At 43.6% G+C, this 17948-nt stretch overlaps 1 protein-coding gene across 2 annotated transcripts in view; it reads left to right on the top strand.

The window, feature by feature from the left end:
• Positions 1–16783, top strand: part of plekhh3 (pleckstrin homology, MyTH4 and FERM domain containing H3) — a 31726-nt gene extending 14943 nt beyond the window's left edge. For both annotated transcript variants that reach the window (XM_046034011.1, XM_046034003.1), the window contains exons 4-13: positions 4043–4225; positions 5302–5459; positions 8052–8175; positions 8847–9144; positions 10876–11083; positions 11245–11372; positions 11997–12117; positions 12560–13048; positions 13180–13371; positions 14554–16783. In XM_046034011.1, the coding sequence (XP_045889967.1) occupies positions 4043–4225; positions 5302–5459; positions 8052–8175; positions 8847–9144; positions 10876–11083; positions 11245–11372; positions 11997–12117; positions 12560–13048; positions 13180–13371; positions 14554–14724 (2072 nt within the window). In that variant the 3' untranslated portion in view covers positions 14725–16783. The remainder of the gene's footprint in view (positions 1–4042; positions 4226–5301; positions 5460–8051; positions 8176–8846; positions 9145–10875; positions 11084–11244; positions 11373–11996; positions 12118–12559; positions 13049–13179; positions 13372–14553) is intronic.
• Positions 16784–17948: the final 1165 nt, after the last annotated feature.

Raw genomic sequence — 17948 nt, 5'->3', positions numbered from 1 at the left:
GATATTTTTTCAACTGTTCTTCCGTTAGGGCCTTTCTCCTTTTTCAATATGTATTGCCCCGGTATCTAAAATAGGCCACCAACATTGCTGATATACACTGATGATGGGAAGATGAATTGAAAAACCCATGGAGTGGTGACAGCAAGAGACAACCTGCAAGACAGCAGTTTATTGACACAGATCTTTGTTGATTTACAGTTTAAATGAACTGCCCCTCCTTGCATGATGCTAAGCTTCTCACACTCTGTTAAAGGATTAAAGTTCACGTCCAATTTATAATTCATAATATTTCAAAAGCAAATCTGCCTTTTAAAGGGCTTTTTCATTTTAAAAGACCATTTACAGTTGAAACCAGAAGTTTATATAAATCATATATATATATTTTAAGGCACACCTGAAACAGACTGCTTCTTTGTGTAACATCATGGGAAAGTCAAAAGAAATCAGCCAAGATATCAGGAAGAGAATTGTGGACTTGCACAAGTCTTGTTCATCCTTGGGTGCAATTTCTAGATGCCTGAAGGTGCCACGTTCATATGTTTAAACAATTATAAGCAAATATAAACACCATGGGAATGTCCAGCCATCATACCGCTCAGGAAGGAAACGGGTTCTGTGTCTTTGGTCCGAAATGTGCATATCAACCCAAGAACAAAAGACCTTGTGAAGATGCTGGCTGAAGCTGGTAAGAGTGTGTCATTATCCACAGTGAAACGATTACTGTACCGACATCGGCTAAAAGGCCACTCTGCCAGGAAGAAGCCATTATTCCAAAAGAAACATAAAAAAGCCAGATTACGGTTTGCAAATGCACACAGGGACAAAGACCTTAATTTTTGAAGACATGTCCTGTGGTCTGACAAAACTAAAATCGAACTGTTTGGCCATAATGACCATCGTTACGTTTGGAGGAAAAAGGGCGAAGCTTGCAAGCCTGAGAACACCATCCCAACTGTGAAATACAGGGGTGGCAGCATCATGTTGTGGGGTTGTTGCTGCAGGAGGGACTGGTGTACTTCACAAAATAGATGGCATCATGAGAAAAGAATATTATGTGGAAATACTGAAGCAACATCTCAAGACATCAGCCAGGAAGTTAAAGCTTGGGTGCAAATGGGTCTTCCAAATGGACAATGACCTGAAGCATACTGCCAAACTGGTTACAAAGTGGCTTAAGGATAACAAAGTCAATGTCTTGCAGTGGCCATCACAAAGCCCTGATCTATGAATCCTATGGAAAATTTATGGGCAGAGCTTAAAAGGCATGTGCTAGCGAGGCGGCCTACAAACTTGGCTCAGTTACACCAGTTCTGTCAGGAGGAATGGCCCAAAATTCCTGCCAACTATTGTGAGAAGCTTGTGGAAGGATATCCAAAACGTTTGACCAAAGTCATACAGTTTAAAGGCAATGGTACCAAATACTAATGAAATGGATGTAAACTTCTGACTTTGACAAAAGTAATTAAAAAAAATAGTCTAAATAAATCCTTCTCTCATTATCCTGGCATTTAGCAAATATAAATAATAAAACACAGGAAAAGTGATTGTCTGATTTCATGTCATGACAAAAAAGCATGTGTCTTTTTATATAGTGTATGTAAACGTCTGGTTTCAACTGTACATTGTTAAAATTCCAGAACAGCCAGCTGACAACAGTAGCAGACCTAATAATTTTTGATTCCCACAGGAATTTGACAGAGCAAGCTATACTCTCATAATTTCTGTCTGATTTTAGACTGTATTTACAAAACCTTTAAAATGAAGTCAATCTTATGGCTTTTGGTTCAGGGGCTGAGAGTAAAACAGGAAAATGTTTGCCTTAAGTGAAAAAGTGTTTTACTGATAAATTAGTTGCGAAATACCAGCAAGCACTAGCCTGCGGAGCAATTTTTCAAAAATGTGCATGAAACTTTAAAGTGGGGTGTATTTTATTTGCAGTGCTTGTATATTATAATGTTATTTAAAAATCATAGTGACAGGAGGCGTGCAGTAAAGAGATAGAAATGCACAGAGATAGATTGTTTGCTCAATCTGTGTTTGAGGGGGAAGGGCGTTGGGGGTCAGGGTTCACAAATGAAACAAATTAAGGGCGAGCCATGGCCCCCAGGGGAGACATTAGCAGGCCACAGAGATGGGATCCAGATGAGGGTCCATAGGAGGGGTACACAGGGGGTCCCGGGACTCTGCTGCTCTTTCTGTCTTTCTCCTTTACCTATCGCACTGTTTAAATTCCCAAATAGAGCAGCCTCTGTGGGACGTCCCATGTCTGTGACAGAGGCGTCAAGGTAGGAGGCATGCCCTTCTCTCCATGTCTCTCACCCAGTCAGCTTGTCTGCCTCCCCCATCCTACATCCAGGCTGTCAGCGAGCTTAGCCCGACTTACCTCATGGTTTTTATTTATCCATTTCACGTTGGGTTTTGATGCTGCCCCCCTCTGATGTGGTGTTAAGTACCTCCAGGGTTTTTGCTTTGGGCTATATTGGGTGGGTTTATGATTGGTTCAAACCTGCCACTAAAAGCATTCTCAAACAGGAAAGATAGCCTGAGAGGCTTCAACCCCCCACCCCCCATTTTTATTTTGGAGTAGCAGTGAGGCAATGGAAGCTTTGCACTGCCTGGGAAAACCACTTTGAGGCAAGGACAAAAACAGGGAGAGAAGAGAAATGAGGTAGATTAAAGTAAATGGGAAGAGAGTGAGAGCAGAGGGAAGAAAGATGCAGGCGAAATGAGCGCTGGCTAACAGGTGGCACACAGCTTGCTAACCACAGAGGAAGTTGTGATGCTGGTTTGGCGTCATTGCTGTTTTCACAGGGTAGGAAGCTGAAGGTACATTGCCTAATTGTTCCTTTAAAACCACTCTCAAGTATGGATGCACAAGCCATATGAACGCACATGCTCAGCCACCCCACAAGTGGCACAGTGCCCTGCCCCCGCGGATGGTTCCACCCTGGCTAGTATCGGTGCCAGCCTCTCCCGTCAGCCGTCATGATGAACTGTGACCCCCATACCAGGACTCTTCAATCCTCCTCTGTCTGTTTTCTCCAGGCAGCATCTGGACAGAGCTCTGCCAAACTAGTAGATCAACTTTGAGATTAAATATTTATCAGGAACAATTTGCACACATGGCTGAAGGGGGAGAAGAGGTCCACTTCTGTTTGGAAACAGTGGAACCGGGCTGTTGCAGTCTTTCCAAACCCTCAGGACTTTGGGAACACAACAGTCTTGCACAGTAGATCCAGAACTGGCAAGACCAATGGGAATGCCTATGAACTGGCTGAATGCATGTCTGCTTTACTCTCTTTGTCTCTCTCTCTCACACTGTTCCAGTACATATAGTCTTGCTCTCGTTCTCTTTCTGTCAACCTCTAAAGTGGTAATTATGTTGCCTGCATGCAGGCTTTAATGCCTATGCCATTAGCTGGCTGTATTTTTATCCCCTAGTATTTACCCAACAAGGCAGTCACATACAGACTGCAACAAACTTTATGGACAGTTACATGCCCTGGGGATTATTCTGAGTGAAGACATGGTGCAGCACTGGTTTAGTAGCTCCATGACTAGCCCACCTACCGCCCAGACCTTTCAAGGGAAATTCTTGCCTTGGTGTGTTGGTACTGTGTAAATAAGGCTTTGTCTGATAGCATAATAAAATGGCAACTTAATTGATGCCGGCAAGATTAAAAAAAAGAGTATATTTCTCAATGTAATGTATTGTAAAAGTATTGTTTTGTTATCAATACTGTAACCATGATCTTGGCATGACTATCAAAATATTTCAAACAATGCCCATCCCCATTAATGTATGAGGCTTATGCTCGCATGTAGAGCTGCAAGTAAGTTGAACCATCAAATGTTTGTAATTTTTGCCAAAATGACTTAAACTATGAACCTATTATCAAAATTGTTCCAGATTAATTTTCTGTTGTTTGACCAAATTATTATTTAAATAATGGTTTCAGTTCAACTGGCAATAGTAAGAGTCACTGTGTTATTACGTTTTGAAGTTGAGTTTCTATATGACATGTGTATATCTTATTTAAAGGGTGGCTGTTGCGTGAAGTGCGAGGCAACTGGATCAAGCAGCGCCGGTACTGGTTCGTGCTGAGTCAGGACTCCCTCGACTACTACAGCGGACCAGAAAAAGCAGCCCGCAGACTGGGCACGCTGGTCCTCACCAACCTCTGCTCTGTCATCTGGCCAGACAAGCAGACATACAAGGAGACGGGTGAGGGGCACACAGAAGGGCTGATGCATAGCTGACTCACACTCATATATACTTAAGACCTGTGTTAATTCCCTAGGCGGTGTGGTGACCATAGACATTTTCAAAAATTCCTAGGAAGTTTTTCTGGGTCTCTCGATATGTAAGTGAACTTTTGTGGTCCCCTTTCCCTTCCCATGAGTGCTATTACTATGAGTAAGTTTGGGAAGCCCCAGCTGTGTTTGGTCCAAAACAGGGCTCATGGTTGGTCTAGAAACCTCACATCTGAGTATCTCCCTTCCCTTTCTGGAATGAAAGAAACAAAAGACATAGAGAATAAAGCGGAACGTCTTTGCACAGGAAGAGACACAGGGATGTCTTGTCCTTTTTGTGTGTCTGTATTAGTCAAAACATTTCACTCTCTGTCTGCCTATTCGTCAATAGAGGGGATTATGTCTTGCTGACTTCACCAAACCACTTAAAATGTCCAAACCGTTGTGTAAACCCAAACCCAAAAATTGGTCTTACTAACTCAATATGCCTGGGGAGTTTTCTGGACAGAAGTGCACTTATAACAGTGGCTTTGTCCCAAGCTTTGTTGGCTATTTTACTACTGAACAACTTTGTGTTCCTCCTAAGCAACTAAGAAATTTGTCACATAGAGTTGCATGAAATATTTACTTCCTCTGTGTATTTTCTGGTTGTTACCATGAAATATTAGTTTGGCATTACTGACCCTTTAATGTAAAGGCAACAAACAGGTTCAAATTAGGCAATGGAAATACCACCATGTCATAATCTCAGTTGTAAAACCTTAATTTTGGGATTGTAATTTATGTCCTAACTCATCTCTAGGATAACTGTTCTCGTTTGGTTTTGGCGTGGTCTGAGGTTCCTCTCAGGCTGACCTTTGATTCTCAGTGAAACTAAGAGAGGAAGTCGGGGAGAGGGAGTCACGCTAGATATGCAGGGTGTCCTGTGCAGGGAAATCTCACTGCTCTCTTCCCTATTTACTTAAATTACTCTGTTAAATAACATGCAGTATAAATTTAAGTGCCAATCACATAAAATGCAATGTTTTTGTTTTGTGTTTCTTTCAGGTTACTGGAGCATCACAGTATATGGGCGGAAGCACTGCTACAGGCTTTACACCAAGCACTTCAATGAGGCTGTGCACTGGGCATGTGCTATACAGAAAATCATTGATACCAAAGCACCAGTGGAAACACCAACACAGCTCTTGATTCGAGACATCGAGGTGGGCCACAACACGCATATATACACAGTTGCTTTTGCTCGACCCTGCTCTGTTACCATAAAAACCACACCGCCTCATCAGGCTGGGAGTCCAAAGTTTCCTCTGCTTGCCTTTCTCTTTTGAATGACCTCATCTTATTCCACTACACTGGGACAGGACATAATAATAGACCTGAGGCAGAGAGGTCATTTCAAGATAAAGGCAATTCCAGCTACTGAGCGCTCAGAAAATCTGTGTGTGTGCAATGTGAAAGGACTTGAAAGGACCCTTTTTGCTTTACCTTCTCACGTGGAAGGAGAATGAATTATGTTTATAAGGAGCAGCCATATTTTTAGACCAGGGGTTGCTAGAGAGCATGGTGTGCTGGAATCTCATTGAGCAGATAGATGACTCATCTTGCATCAGTCTGCCCCTGGGGTGAAGAGAGGGGCAGTTTTGGCAGAGAGAGGAGGGCTTGGTGTGAAGCAGCAAGGCCAGATAAGCAGTCCTTTGCCTGGCCTCCTGTCTCCGTAATCTCCCAAAGAGAGGCCCTAATCTCATAAAAAATGGTTAATCTACTTGCCTCCTTCTGCCCCCATCTTCTTCGCTAGGAGGGGCCAAGTTTATATTCTGGAGCAACAGAGGGAGCCTGCTTTAAAAATGCTCCCCATTCACTCTCTTATGCTTTCCCCCCTGAAGACTCCCACACCCCCCCGACCCACTCCCTCAGTCTGTTGAATTCCCTCCCTCACCTTTATGCACAGGCACACTTTCTCTAATAGGCGAGGCATTTCCCTCATGAGTGTGAGATTAGGACTGCTGCTGCAAAAATCAAAGAGAGAATGAACAGAAGAGGCTTTGTGTGAACAGGCCTACTCCCTTATCTTTAAAGCATAGATTCATGTTCCAGCCACAGACACAGGGGAGAGCAGGGATTACAGTTTTAGCCTTGGACCTACAGCCAGAGGCCATGTGTCAAAGAGAGAAAAATGGAGAGAAGATCTGGAGAACAGATTAGAATGGCAAACTTTTTAACACATTACATTTAAAGGCTAACTCTGGGTTATAATAATTTGGGTCTGTAATAAGGTTACTGCAATTACTAAGATCTGGGTATGCAACTAAAATTAAATCTGAGCAAGAAACAAAAGCAGTCAGACTAACTTACAGGTGAGCCAAACTTGTTTGGAAGTGAAAATGAAGACAAGCTGTCTGATGTAAACGTCCATCACAGTTAACACACAGACTTCGTCGCCTATAGTTTTCCTGTGAACTAAGGAATTATTAGCCATATTTCAGTTGCACTCAGGTTTGGTTTACCTTCAAATAAAGTTGTTTAGATAATCTAGCTGAAACGTCTGGCTTGTTTACAAGCTGTTTTATTATATGACAGCTTGTGTCTTGCCTCCACTGACCTTGGCAATGCTGCAGTATTACCAGTTCTTAGATCCAAAGTTGTAATAAATGACAATTGTCTTTAAAAGTTCAACATTTTGGAAAATATGCTTGTTCACTTTCATGCAGAGAGTTCATTTCATTTCTCTCTGACTGAAATGTTATATCTTGTTCGTTTAATCTGTACAAAAACCGAAGTGTAAAAATGACAATGCACTGGACTATTTCTTGGCCAGGACCAGATACCAGGGAACCACTGAAGAACCCAGGAAGTTACTGGTCCCAGCCAAGTTTAGTACATAACCCCTGGTGAACTGTTGTTTTTACATTCCAGTTTTAAATTTGTAAGCTTTAGAGATCCTGGACGGTAGGTGGATTTTGTTACCTTTGGTTTCCAGTGCTAGCATTAAGCTAAGTTAGCCGGGTGCTGGATGTATCTTATCTACCGTGCAGACTTGAGAGTGGTATCAATCTTCTCATCTAGCTTTTAGCAGAAAAGACATGAGCTTATTTCCCAAAATGTTAAACTACTGCATGTGTCAGTGGAAGACCAAAGGAAAGAGACAGCCTACGGGCCAAATCATCTATGTACAGGGTATGAATATCATCTGGGTTGTTGTGCTCCATCTCGCTGTTCATCCTCCACAGAGCAGCATCTCATTCTCACATTTCAAAAAGACAAGCCTGTCACCAGTGTGCACCAAACACTTCAGAAGAATGTGTCAACTTTGCCCCACTAAGGAGGGGTGAAAGCGAACTTGTCTTGTAGCCAGAGAGAAAGGGTTGCTGGTTTGGTGGAGTTACAGAGGCAGGAGAGAGCCAGAGCAGTGGCAATGTTGCTAATGAGCAGCAGGTGCTGGAGGGCAGTAGCATGGAAGCCATCTGTACTGCTGGAAGGCATCTATCCACATAGGCATCGAAAGACACAAACACACACACACACTAAACTCATTGACACTAGCAGATAAAATATAACATGTCATTCATGCTTGTGTGGTTTGCTGGGTCATCACTTGACCTTCCTGCCGCTTTGAAAGTTGCCAGAGCTGAATTGTGACTCTGGTCAAATCGTCCTTGGTCACCCCTGACAGACAAACACACACTCACTCAAGGAGTTGCTTCCAGGTTGGCAGCAGGCATATTGAGGGCATGTGCAACTTTGGTCTTTACTGTGTCTATTGATATTGTTGTCAACGTTTTTTCACTTGTGTACTTTAGGAGAATAAGTTCAACCCAGAGGTAGTGGAGCACATCTACCAGCACAACCCCATCCTGAAGTACACCCATGGCCCCCTGTATGCTCCTCTGCTGCCCTTCCCCTACGGCAGCCTGGAGCACACATGTAAGCAGTTAGCATGTACACGTCATACATCATTGTAGCAACAATGTTTGAAGTTGCAGGTAAAAATGATGATAAGGGTAAACGTAATTAGCACAGACTACAAAATGCTTGAAATTCATATAATTTTAAACTAGATCATAAAACAAGTAGGTTAAATTCTCGGTGTTGATGGCTGAGCCTTTTGGAAGATGTTATATAATAGATAAACAATCTTATAATCTTGACTATATTAACAGTTATTTATGCTACCTAACAGAAACTGACCATTTAAGCCTTTATGCATGTACAGTTAGCAAGCACTTTCTGTAACTACCATTAATGGACTTTATTGCTAATTGGAAAGAAGCAGTTTAACCTCTGTGATTACTGTTGTTGTTTGAATTGCTGATAGGCAGCATTTAGCACAATGCAGTGCAGGTCACTGTAACAACAACCTTTCTTGGTTTGGCTATTTCATTAAAACAAGTGCAAACCACAAAATTAAAAGATAAAAAAGGCAGTAAGAACAATAAATTAAATAAACTATTGTATTACAGCTTAAACATGTGCTGCAACTCAATAATGTTTGCTATATAAAATGTTAGCATCATACACACATGTAAAAAATGGAGAAAACAAAAAGAAATTCAAAATACACAATATTGCACCCATCCTCTTCCTCCTCTCTCCAGACCACAGTGGGAAAGGCTACGGCTCTGTGCGTGAGGAGGCTGTGAAGCTGTTCAACTGCCTGCAGCAGCTGGAGTCTGCAAGGGGTCCCATTCCCATCATCCAGGGCGTGCTGCAGACCTGCCTGGACCTGCGGCCCCTCCGCGACGAGGTCTACTGCCAGCTAGTGAAGCAGACCAGCTACACGCCTGCCCCGTATACTGCTGCACACCTCCGCTACTGGCAGCTTCTCACCTGCATGAGTTGCACCTTCCTACCTGGGCCCACCGTACTCAAGTACTTGCGATTCCACCTAAAGAGGTGAGACACACACAAAGTATACTCATGTTTCGAAGAAGCGATACAGTTGACTTTAATGTTTTTAGGCCTCGAGTAAAATCAAATACTGGTCACAGATTAAAAATGTATAGAGAAGTGAAGTGCTATATATATGATATATAGTTGCCGTATGTAATTCAAATGTTTTTTGTTTACCTCAGCTGAATATATTCACTCGAGAGGACCCATTGAGTGTGATCAGAGCACAAGTTGTAGTGACATCAGACCAGGAGTCAGTTGTTGGTTATGAGGGAATGTGTGAGGGAGAACAGGTTAGTGGATCCCCTTCGTGCTGGGAGATGAAGGTGAACAAGTGTGTAGTAGCAGGAAAAACACGGGGTCTAGACAGCGGACAAAAAGCAGGCGCCAGCACCGTTAACCACCAGTTTAGATATAGTAGCATGATATGCCTTCACATTGTTAGCATGTTCCCCCAGACAGATCCAGTGTTTTAGGGCTGGATTTGCAGGTCTGAATTAGCCCCTCTGTCAAGCATGCTAATCTAGGTTACAAGCAGTGCTAAATCCTGCTCTAGATTTTCTGTCTAACGCCATGCCATTAAACCACTACAGTTTTCTATCTATATGTCTGTACTGTGAATTACCCTCTAGCTAATGGAAAAGTTGCATGCAATGGTGATTCATAATAACGCAGTGGAACTCGCTGTCTGTGTGTTTTGATATGTCTTGCCGTCGCTCTCACGCACTCTCTCACTCTGTGGATCAGTGCTGAGGTTGCAGCTGGGCAGAGCTAAGACTGGAGCTGGGCAGTGGGCCCAGAAACCTTCCTCCACTCCCCCAGTGCCCTGAGAACCCCCAGGGAATGTCTGCTGTCAGAGAGAATAGGCCAGGAGAAAGAAAGCAGAGGGGTGGGGGGGCAAGAAAGAAGGAAAGAGCAGAGAAGGGTGAAGAGAGGACAATATAGGAAGGATCACACAGACTCCGTGGAACATTCCTAATTATGTTTCAGCGGGACAAATCCCATCCTGTGGCCATATAGTTATGAGAGAGGGAGACATCGAATATTTTTGAGGCCCTCTTGTTTGCCTCTCTCTGTCTACCGTTTTGTGTATTTTGGGACGAACATCACAGTATAATTGTTTCCTTCCTATTTTTTTTTCCTGTGTTTACACAGGACTGAGCTCATAACTCCATAAGGTTGTATTTCACACTTTTGATACTCCGCAAAGTGTGTGAGACTTCAGGCTCCAGTGAGCGTGTGTTGTCTGCTGCCTGTGTCCCCTTCTTTAAAACAACGGCAAACCCATACTCTCACCTACCACTCCTGGACACTCCACCGGGAGGAAGTGGCAGGTCACTCCAGTTCACAGGAGCGGAAACACCTTTTCCTGTTTCATGCGCTACCCAAAGTCAAACATGTTTTCCTTGCCGTTTTCCTTTTCTTTGAAGGATTGAGGGATGTTGAGCCTTTTAAGTTCCCTAAGAGCTAAAGTGAGAACATTTGTCATTCCTCGCCTCATTGACTTTTGAGCATTGCCAGCCCAAAGAAAATAAAGAACTTTGTTGAATCAAAAGGATGACCAAAGTCCATAATCAGAGCATAACACTTTTCAGACTTTTAGTCACTGTTAACATCACAAGCGTTAACAAGTTCTCACTTTTAAGTATTCAACATTTTTGTTTTGCTGGCAAATATCTAGCACACACACACATGGTATGTTTCCACTTGTCTGACTCTGAATCTTTCTTGCAGGATCCAGAGCCAGAGTCCTGAGTCTGAGATGGATAACTATGCGTCATTCATCAGTGAGGCTCTGGAGAAGACCAAGTGTCGGGAGTGTGTGCCATCCTGGGAGGAGATCCAGATGTTGATGAGCCGACAGGAGATGCTGTGCACTGTACACTATCCTGGCCCCGGATCCTGCCAGCTGTACATCAGCTCTCACACTACCGCCAATGAGGTTTGGGCGCATTTGTCTGTATTCTTCTATATAGTACAACTTTTCTCAGTCTTCCTATTCAAAACTTCCTAGCCTAATGAGGAGTCGTGTGACATTGCTAAGCCATGCAATAACAAAAATTGCAATTCTTTTCATCCCACTTCCCCTATGCCCCTCACCAGGTGGTTCGAAGGATACAGGAGAAGCTCGGCCTGCAAGAGAGCAAAAACACGTTTGCACTGTACGAGCAGAACGTACTGTGGGAGCAGCCAGTCGCAGGCAGCGCTCTGATCGCAGACATCCTTACCAGGTTTGAAAAGTATATGTCTCTCTTTACCCTGTAAAACAGAACAGACAGACACTGTGAGGAAGTTAGACACAATAAAACCAAACACGCAGACACCCTATCGAAACACTCTTAAGTCTGGCAGGAATCTGAGCTATTTGTAACTCGTTAGATGAATGCGAACAGAGTGGTGGATTGTATATTTATCTTCACTTCCATGCTGAATGTTATCCAGTATTCTTGATAACTGGTGACCTTGTCTGGTCTTGTTTGTCAAACATGACGCCCTGCTGGGAAACTGGACTTTTTGTCAGCAAAACCAGCCGCTGGATAGCCAAGGTGAAGCTGATGTCATTTGGTTGTGCAAGGCAAAGTCTCGAATGAAACGATAAGGCATCCAGCTGGATTAAAAGGATCTTTGTTTTTTTAAACAAGTGTGGGAGTCTACGTCCACACAACTCTGAGTGACAGGGTAACGTGAAACTCAGCAAACTGCCAAGTTACTGAACAACGGTATTACACATTGAGGAGGCAACATATTGTAACATATTAACACCTAGGCTTAAGACTCTTGGTATACCATTTGTATATTAGTATATTTGTTCCCTTTCCCAGCTTTCTAACCCTTTCTGTCCCTCTTCTGTGCAGCCTCTCCACCAAAGAGTCAGAGTCTAAATCCCAATGGAAACTGTGTTTCAAGCTCTACTGCCTGTTAGATGCTGACAGCATATCAGTGGACAGCATTGAGTATCTCCTCCTCTTTGAGCAGGTAATGGACCAGAACACAACTCCTCAAAGGGTAGAAACCTCCTTTGAGAGTGCCTTCATTATAAGTGGCCATTTCAGTGCTGATAATGAGATATAATTTATTGTCCTGCAGTGATTCATTCCTAGTTTTTCATTGGATTATTATGTTTTTACTTAACAATCATTAATGTCTTACCGGCTGTGATTGCAATAAAGCACGGTGCATAAAAATCATGACTAAGAGCACTGGCTGTAGTGCAGAGGGGGCAAAAGGCAGCCAGCACTGGCTTCATTAGAACATTTTTTCCTGTGGACTCTCATAAAAGAGTTATGGGATACAATAAAACAGGGTGGGGCAGAAAGGATTGATGGCAGGACTGAGGCTATTGCTGACAAATTGTACCTTTTTTTTCGTCCTGTTCTGTCTCTCCCTGTTTGTCCTGGTTTTGGCCTTTTCACTGCAGTGCCATGAGATGGTGGTGCGTGGCCAGCTGCCATCATGTGAAGAGGACCTGCAAACCTTAGCTGCCCTGAGGCTTCAGTGTCTAATGGGTGACTTCAGCACACACGCCCCCTGCCCGCCTCTGGACGAGCTTTTCCCAGGTCACATGCTAGAAGCTCGAGTCCTCTTGTCCCTTTCTGCACCCCAAGCTGTGCCTCCTTGTCAGGTGGCAGCTCAGGGCTGCCCCACAACGCAGCTCTTCCCCACGGGCCTCCTGGCCGGGACACTGTGGAGCCACACAGCTACAGCAGCACACAAGCAAAAGGTGGAGCAGGATATGCGTTTGCGGAGCCGGCTGAAGGAGGAGGCTGCAGCTGTCATGGGATCCATCTTGGAGCGTTGGAAAGGTCTGGCCGGCTATAGCCGCAGGGATAGTATGGCTGCTTACCTCACAATTGCACGCCAGTGGTCGGGCTTTGGATGCACTCTTTACGAAGTGGACTTTTATATTGTGAGTATTATGAGGTCATGCTTAAGTTTTATTGTTGGACTCCCGCAGTGCTAAAGTCACTTGGACTCTTGAGGTAAATTAAGGGATAACTGTAAGCTGTTCTGACATCTGCTACCTCTTCCTCACTCCAGAGTTCGACAGGGAGTTTTTCCCAGAAGTTGTGGTTGGGTGTAGCTGCTACATCCGTGTCTCTGTATCGGCAGGGAGAGGCAGAGGCCCTGGAGTCATTCCCTTATGGCCAGATCTGTTCCTATGGCGTATCTGACAGCAACACCTTCAAAATCACAGCTGGGGATCGAGATCTGCTGTTTGAAACCACCAAGGTATAGTGGCTCACACCCCCCGGGTTAACATTCACAGGAAGCCAAAGGGAGCAGAGACGCAATCTATCTGCACCATTGTCAGAATTCAGTTTGTGTTACAGTGCAGGGCCAAGTGGCCTTATCACTATGAAGTGTTCTTCAGAGTAAGTGAAAGAAGCAGGCTGTCTGCTCATGATACCCCCTCCCTACACCTCTCTGACCCACTTTAAAAACACTCATTAATTTGGTCTAAATAAAGGGCACATAACCTGCCCCTGCTCTCCAACCGATGCTAACCACCGAAAGTCTAACTTCCTGGTATTACATGTCAACTGGGGGTGAGTTTTATTGCAGTGGTTAGAGAAAAATATTAGGCAACATTACTCAGAAACATGGATGTTCTTCCAAACAGACTTTTTTTTTTCACAAGAGAACAAATCTTGCCATTCACTGGGCAGATCTGCTTGCATCTTCCCACACGGAACAAAAAATCCCTCTGTGATCTCACAAAACTGTCTTTTATTTATTTATTGGATGCACGGGCGAATTGAAGTACAACCGAGAAAGACTCCCACTTCTATGAACTTAAGGCCTCATATTGCTCTGACATAAATGTGCAGAGTTTTGATCTACTGGGCAGGAAAAAAGAGAGAGGGCGGATTTGCAGGGGGTGATTATGGTTAGGCATGGAGTTAAGGGTGATTCAAGAGTTACAGTTAAAGTTGAAGAGTAGGTGTAGGTTGAAGCCAAAGACTTTAGTCTGTGTTCTCACACACCATGTTTAGGCAGGCATTAGGAGGACTAGAGGAAGGGTAATGGTCATGGTGGCTTATGGCGGTTTGGTGGTCATGTTCACCAAGGTCAGGGTAACGGAGAGATGGATGAACAAATGAACTCCTCTGCAGTGCCCTCCCTTTTTTCTGCAACAGCTGCTGAACAAAATATGTCAAAGTGAGGAAATATTCACACACATGTAAGGCCTTTCTTTCTGATCACGGGGTGTGTGTGTCCTCCAGAATCTGCCAAATAACATCATCCTCGGTTTCTGGAGGATCCAGTTTTTCTAGCAGCTGAATGACATCAACCCTCTCCACCCTCCTGTGACAGTGCCAGACAGACACTAAGACTGCCACCAATCTGACCTCTCTCTCTCTCTCGCTCTCTCTCTCTCGCTCTCTCTCGCTCTCTCTCTCTCTCTCACAGCTGACTGAGATCATGCAGCTGATGAATGCGTATTTCAGTGCCATCCGTCGCCAGCGAGGGAAAGGGGAAGATGCTGACATCACCATAGTAGAAAACACAGAGGTGGGATTCCACCACCTGGCCTCTACAACAACACCCACCCTGCTGGAGCTGTCCTCGCACCCTGTTTGAGAGGGACCCATACCCGGGCACCCCCAACCCCCACTGTCCTCCTCCACGTGGCCCCTCTGAGGCTCAGCCCCAGTCCTCAGGACACCACGCCTCCTCCACTGGGAACGGCATGGCAGCCAAAACAAAGAGAGGGCTGTTTTCGCTCCCCGTCCGTGAAAATAAACCCTTGCTGAGCTTTCCAGCTGAAGGAGCTGTTCGATGGAGGGGGGAGGGGGCGGGGTTGGGACGGGAAGGCAAGGGGTTCTGTTTTGCAAGTCAAGCCAGAAACCCACAGAAACCAGTGCAGTTGCTGATGAGCAGTCAAACACCCTCCATCATATCCTGTCACGCAACCACCTCTGTTACCCTCCATGGCAACACCCCCAATCTCACCCCACCCCACTTGACAATGTGAGACGTTGGTGTGAGTCATGCCACATCAAGGAGAGATAACATCAAAAGAGTTAGGACTTACAGCAAGAATAAGATGTGGTGCTCCCCTTATGAAGGTATGGCTTAGAGTCCATTCTCTCTCTCTCTCCTTCTCTCAAAGTGTGCCATATTTGTATTGCCTTTCCTAGAAGGCAGTCGTTCCTCATGCACTGCTGGAATAGTGTTGAGAAAATTCAGACACACACCCCCTCCCAAGTCTTTGGCTCTCTCTCTTTCTCACACACATACACACTCACTCACTCACTCTCTCATGTGCCCTTATGCTGACACATTCATCAGAGACGGTCAGTTTTCATAAGGTCCCCGCCAGGCTTGCATTACCTGGAACTGTTGATGCAGTGAGCCATGTGAACTTGGAACTGGAAACAGATGTTGAACTCTGTAGCTAAGTCACTTTGGCTGCTGTGGCCATATAGACTCTTACCTATGGGATTGTGCGTGCGTGCGTGTGTGTGTGTGTGTGTGCGTGTGTGTGAGTGTGTGTTCGCGCGCGCCTGCGTGCGTGCGTATGTGTCTGTTTGATCAAAAAAAAAAAACATTTCCTTTCAGGATCTGAGTTAATTATGTTTCACATAAACCAAAGGATTTTGGAGCTGTTTCTACGTTTCTTACCATCAAATGCTCTCATGTGTCCTTTGTTGTGCTGCTTGTCTTGGCTGTAATCCTCGACATGAAACTTGGTTAACACTTGACTGATTTTGCTTATGTCAGTTACTATCCTAATGCAGCTATACTCTGCTGAAAAAAACAGGTGCTTCTCTGTTCATTATTATTTTCACTATATATATATATAATGGAAGAAATTAAAACACATAAACCCCCAGTCAGAACTCTGTATCATGTAAGAAGTGACACCATATTTACCATCTGCCACCTGCTATTTAAATAGGAACCTTTTTAATCAGGCCATGGATGCTTTTGTAGTATTTATGTCAACTTTGCTATTTTTTTTACTGTCCTTTATGTCTTAAATGCAGACCCAGATGTGTAAATCCTGTGTAGCTCCTTCTTTGTGTTCACTGTTTGAGGATTCTTGAGAAGCCAAAGTTTTGCCAAGTCATGGATTTGAGCATGGACCAAAGATGTGTTTTTAATAAGTTTTTATAACAAGAAATTATCCCAAAGCAGACAGACCCCACCCCCCCACCCCCCATTTATAGTTGACTGTTTTCAAATTTTCCTTTAAACTAGAATGTTAAACAAATATGAAAACATCCTGTTGTATACATTGTACACCTTTTTTAATGTAGATTCCCATTTAGGAATCTGAGACCATAGACGTATAACTTTAGAGTACTGTCTGCTACACAACCCCACGCAATAACCAGCCTAAAGACTTAAAACCTCTCACCGTGAAAGGCCTTGACGAGTCAGTGCACTGTCAGCCATTGTCAGCCCTGTCTCCTGCTCAGAAGCAGGACTTTGCTTTTTCTACTGCAGCTGCAGGCAGCTCCTAGCTACACGGATGTTGTTTTGTATTAAGCTTGTTTGTATGTTGCATGGTACCTTTATTGTAATGTGTGTGTGTGTAGTAAATTGCACTATTTGTTTTTAACTAACTTGGAAGTGCAATATAAACTATAAATACTGTAAGTAATTAATAAAAAAACAGCACCATTTTACCATATGAAGTCTCCAATACTGTTGTTCAACCTCAGCATTCACTTCCTTTGTTTCATTATCAGAAAATGTGCTTTCTTGTGTCTCAACTAGTGAAGCAGTGTAAGACTATTGTTTTCAACCAGGCACATTTATAAAAGGCTGAAGTTTGGCGCCAGCAGCTGAGCTGAGAGCCTTACCTCCCCCGAAGCTTTTCTGGTTAAAAACAATAGCTGGTTGAGCAAGCGTTGCTAAGTGCCTTTACGTTCCCCTGTGGTAATGAGCCTGAACAGTTAGATGAATGGCCACCAGTACACTGCTGCTACAGGTGAGGGAGAAAATGGTGTTTCATCATTTTGTAGATAGTTTTGACTATTGGGAAGTAAAAAAGCCTTTACCCACCTAATGTGCCTTTATATAACAGCAGAAACATCTCAAATAGCAAATACAAAATAATAGAAAATGTTTATCATTTTTAACAGGTCCAACAAGCAAAGCAACATGAAACAGCATATTCATTTACACAATACAGAGAATGCAACTAACCCTGATATTATTTAAAGTATATTTACAGGCATAGATATGTTCAAATGAGATCCATACTTGTACAACATGTTCATCTGTGCAAACTGTCTTTCTCTATTGTAGGTGACAAATGCTGTTAAAATGCCACTGCAGTTTGTATGGCAGTTATTTTAACATCATTTCTGGCTCAAGCCCAACTTCAACTTGACATTCTTGTTGGTCATGTAATGAATAAGCAATGTGTGTCAGCAGCAGACAGTCAGTAAAAAGCACCATGTCAGAAATTTTTGGGATGCAAGAACCTGTATTAACCATCATGCAACGCATTCTGTGAATCCTACTCCCATTACTCAAGGCAATCATCAACAGCAACAGGTTGTCTTACATTGCTGGTGAAAATGACTACAGGGGTGAGAGAGCAGAGTTCAGAAGAAAGAGGAAAAACAACTATTAACAGACATTTAAAGATTTTTACAAGATATTGATACTTTCTGCAAAAACTTGCAGGAAACAAGTAGGGGAGAGCACGGGGGAAAGTACCATTTTATAGAAAAACCTAATTATGTTTTAGACAGTGATATACACTCACCTAAAGGATTATTAGGAACACCTGTTCAATTTTTCATTAATGCAATTATCTAATCAACCAATCACATGGCAGTTGCTTC

Source organism: Micropterus dolomieu, linkage group LG02 (assembly GCF_021292245.1).
Source record: "Micropterus dolomieu isolate WLL.071019.BEF.003 ecotype Adirondacks linkage group LG02, ASM2129224v1, whole genome shotgun sequence".
Lineage (NCBI taxonomy): Eukaryota > Metazoa > Chordata > Actinopteri > Centrarchiformes > Centrarchidae > Micropterus > Micropterus dolomieu.
Note: the sequence above shows the minus strand (reverse complement) of the source record. Positions and strands in the feature narration are given on the sequence as shown.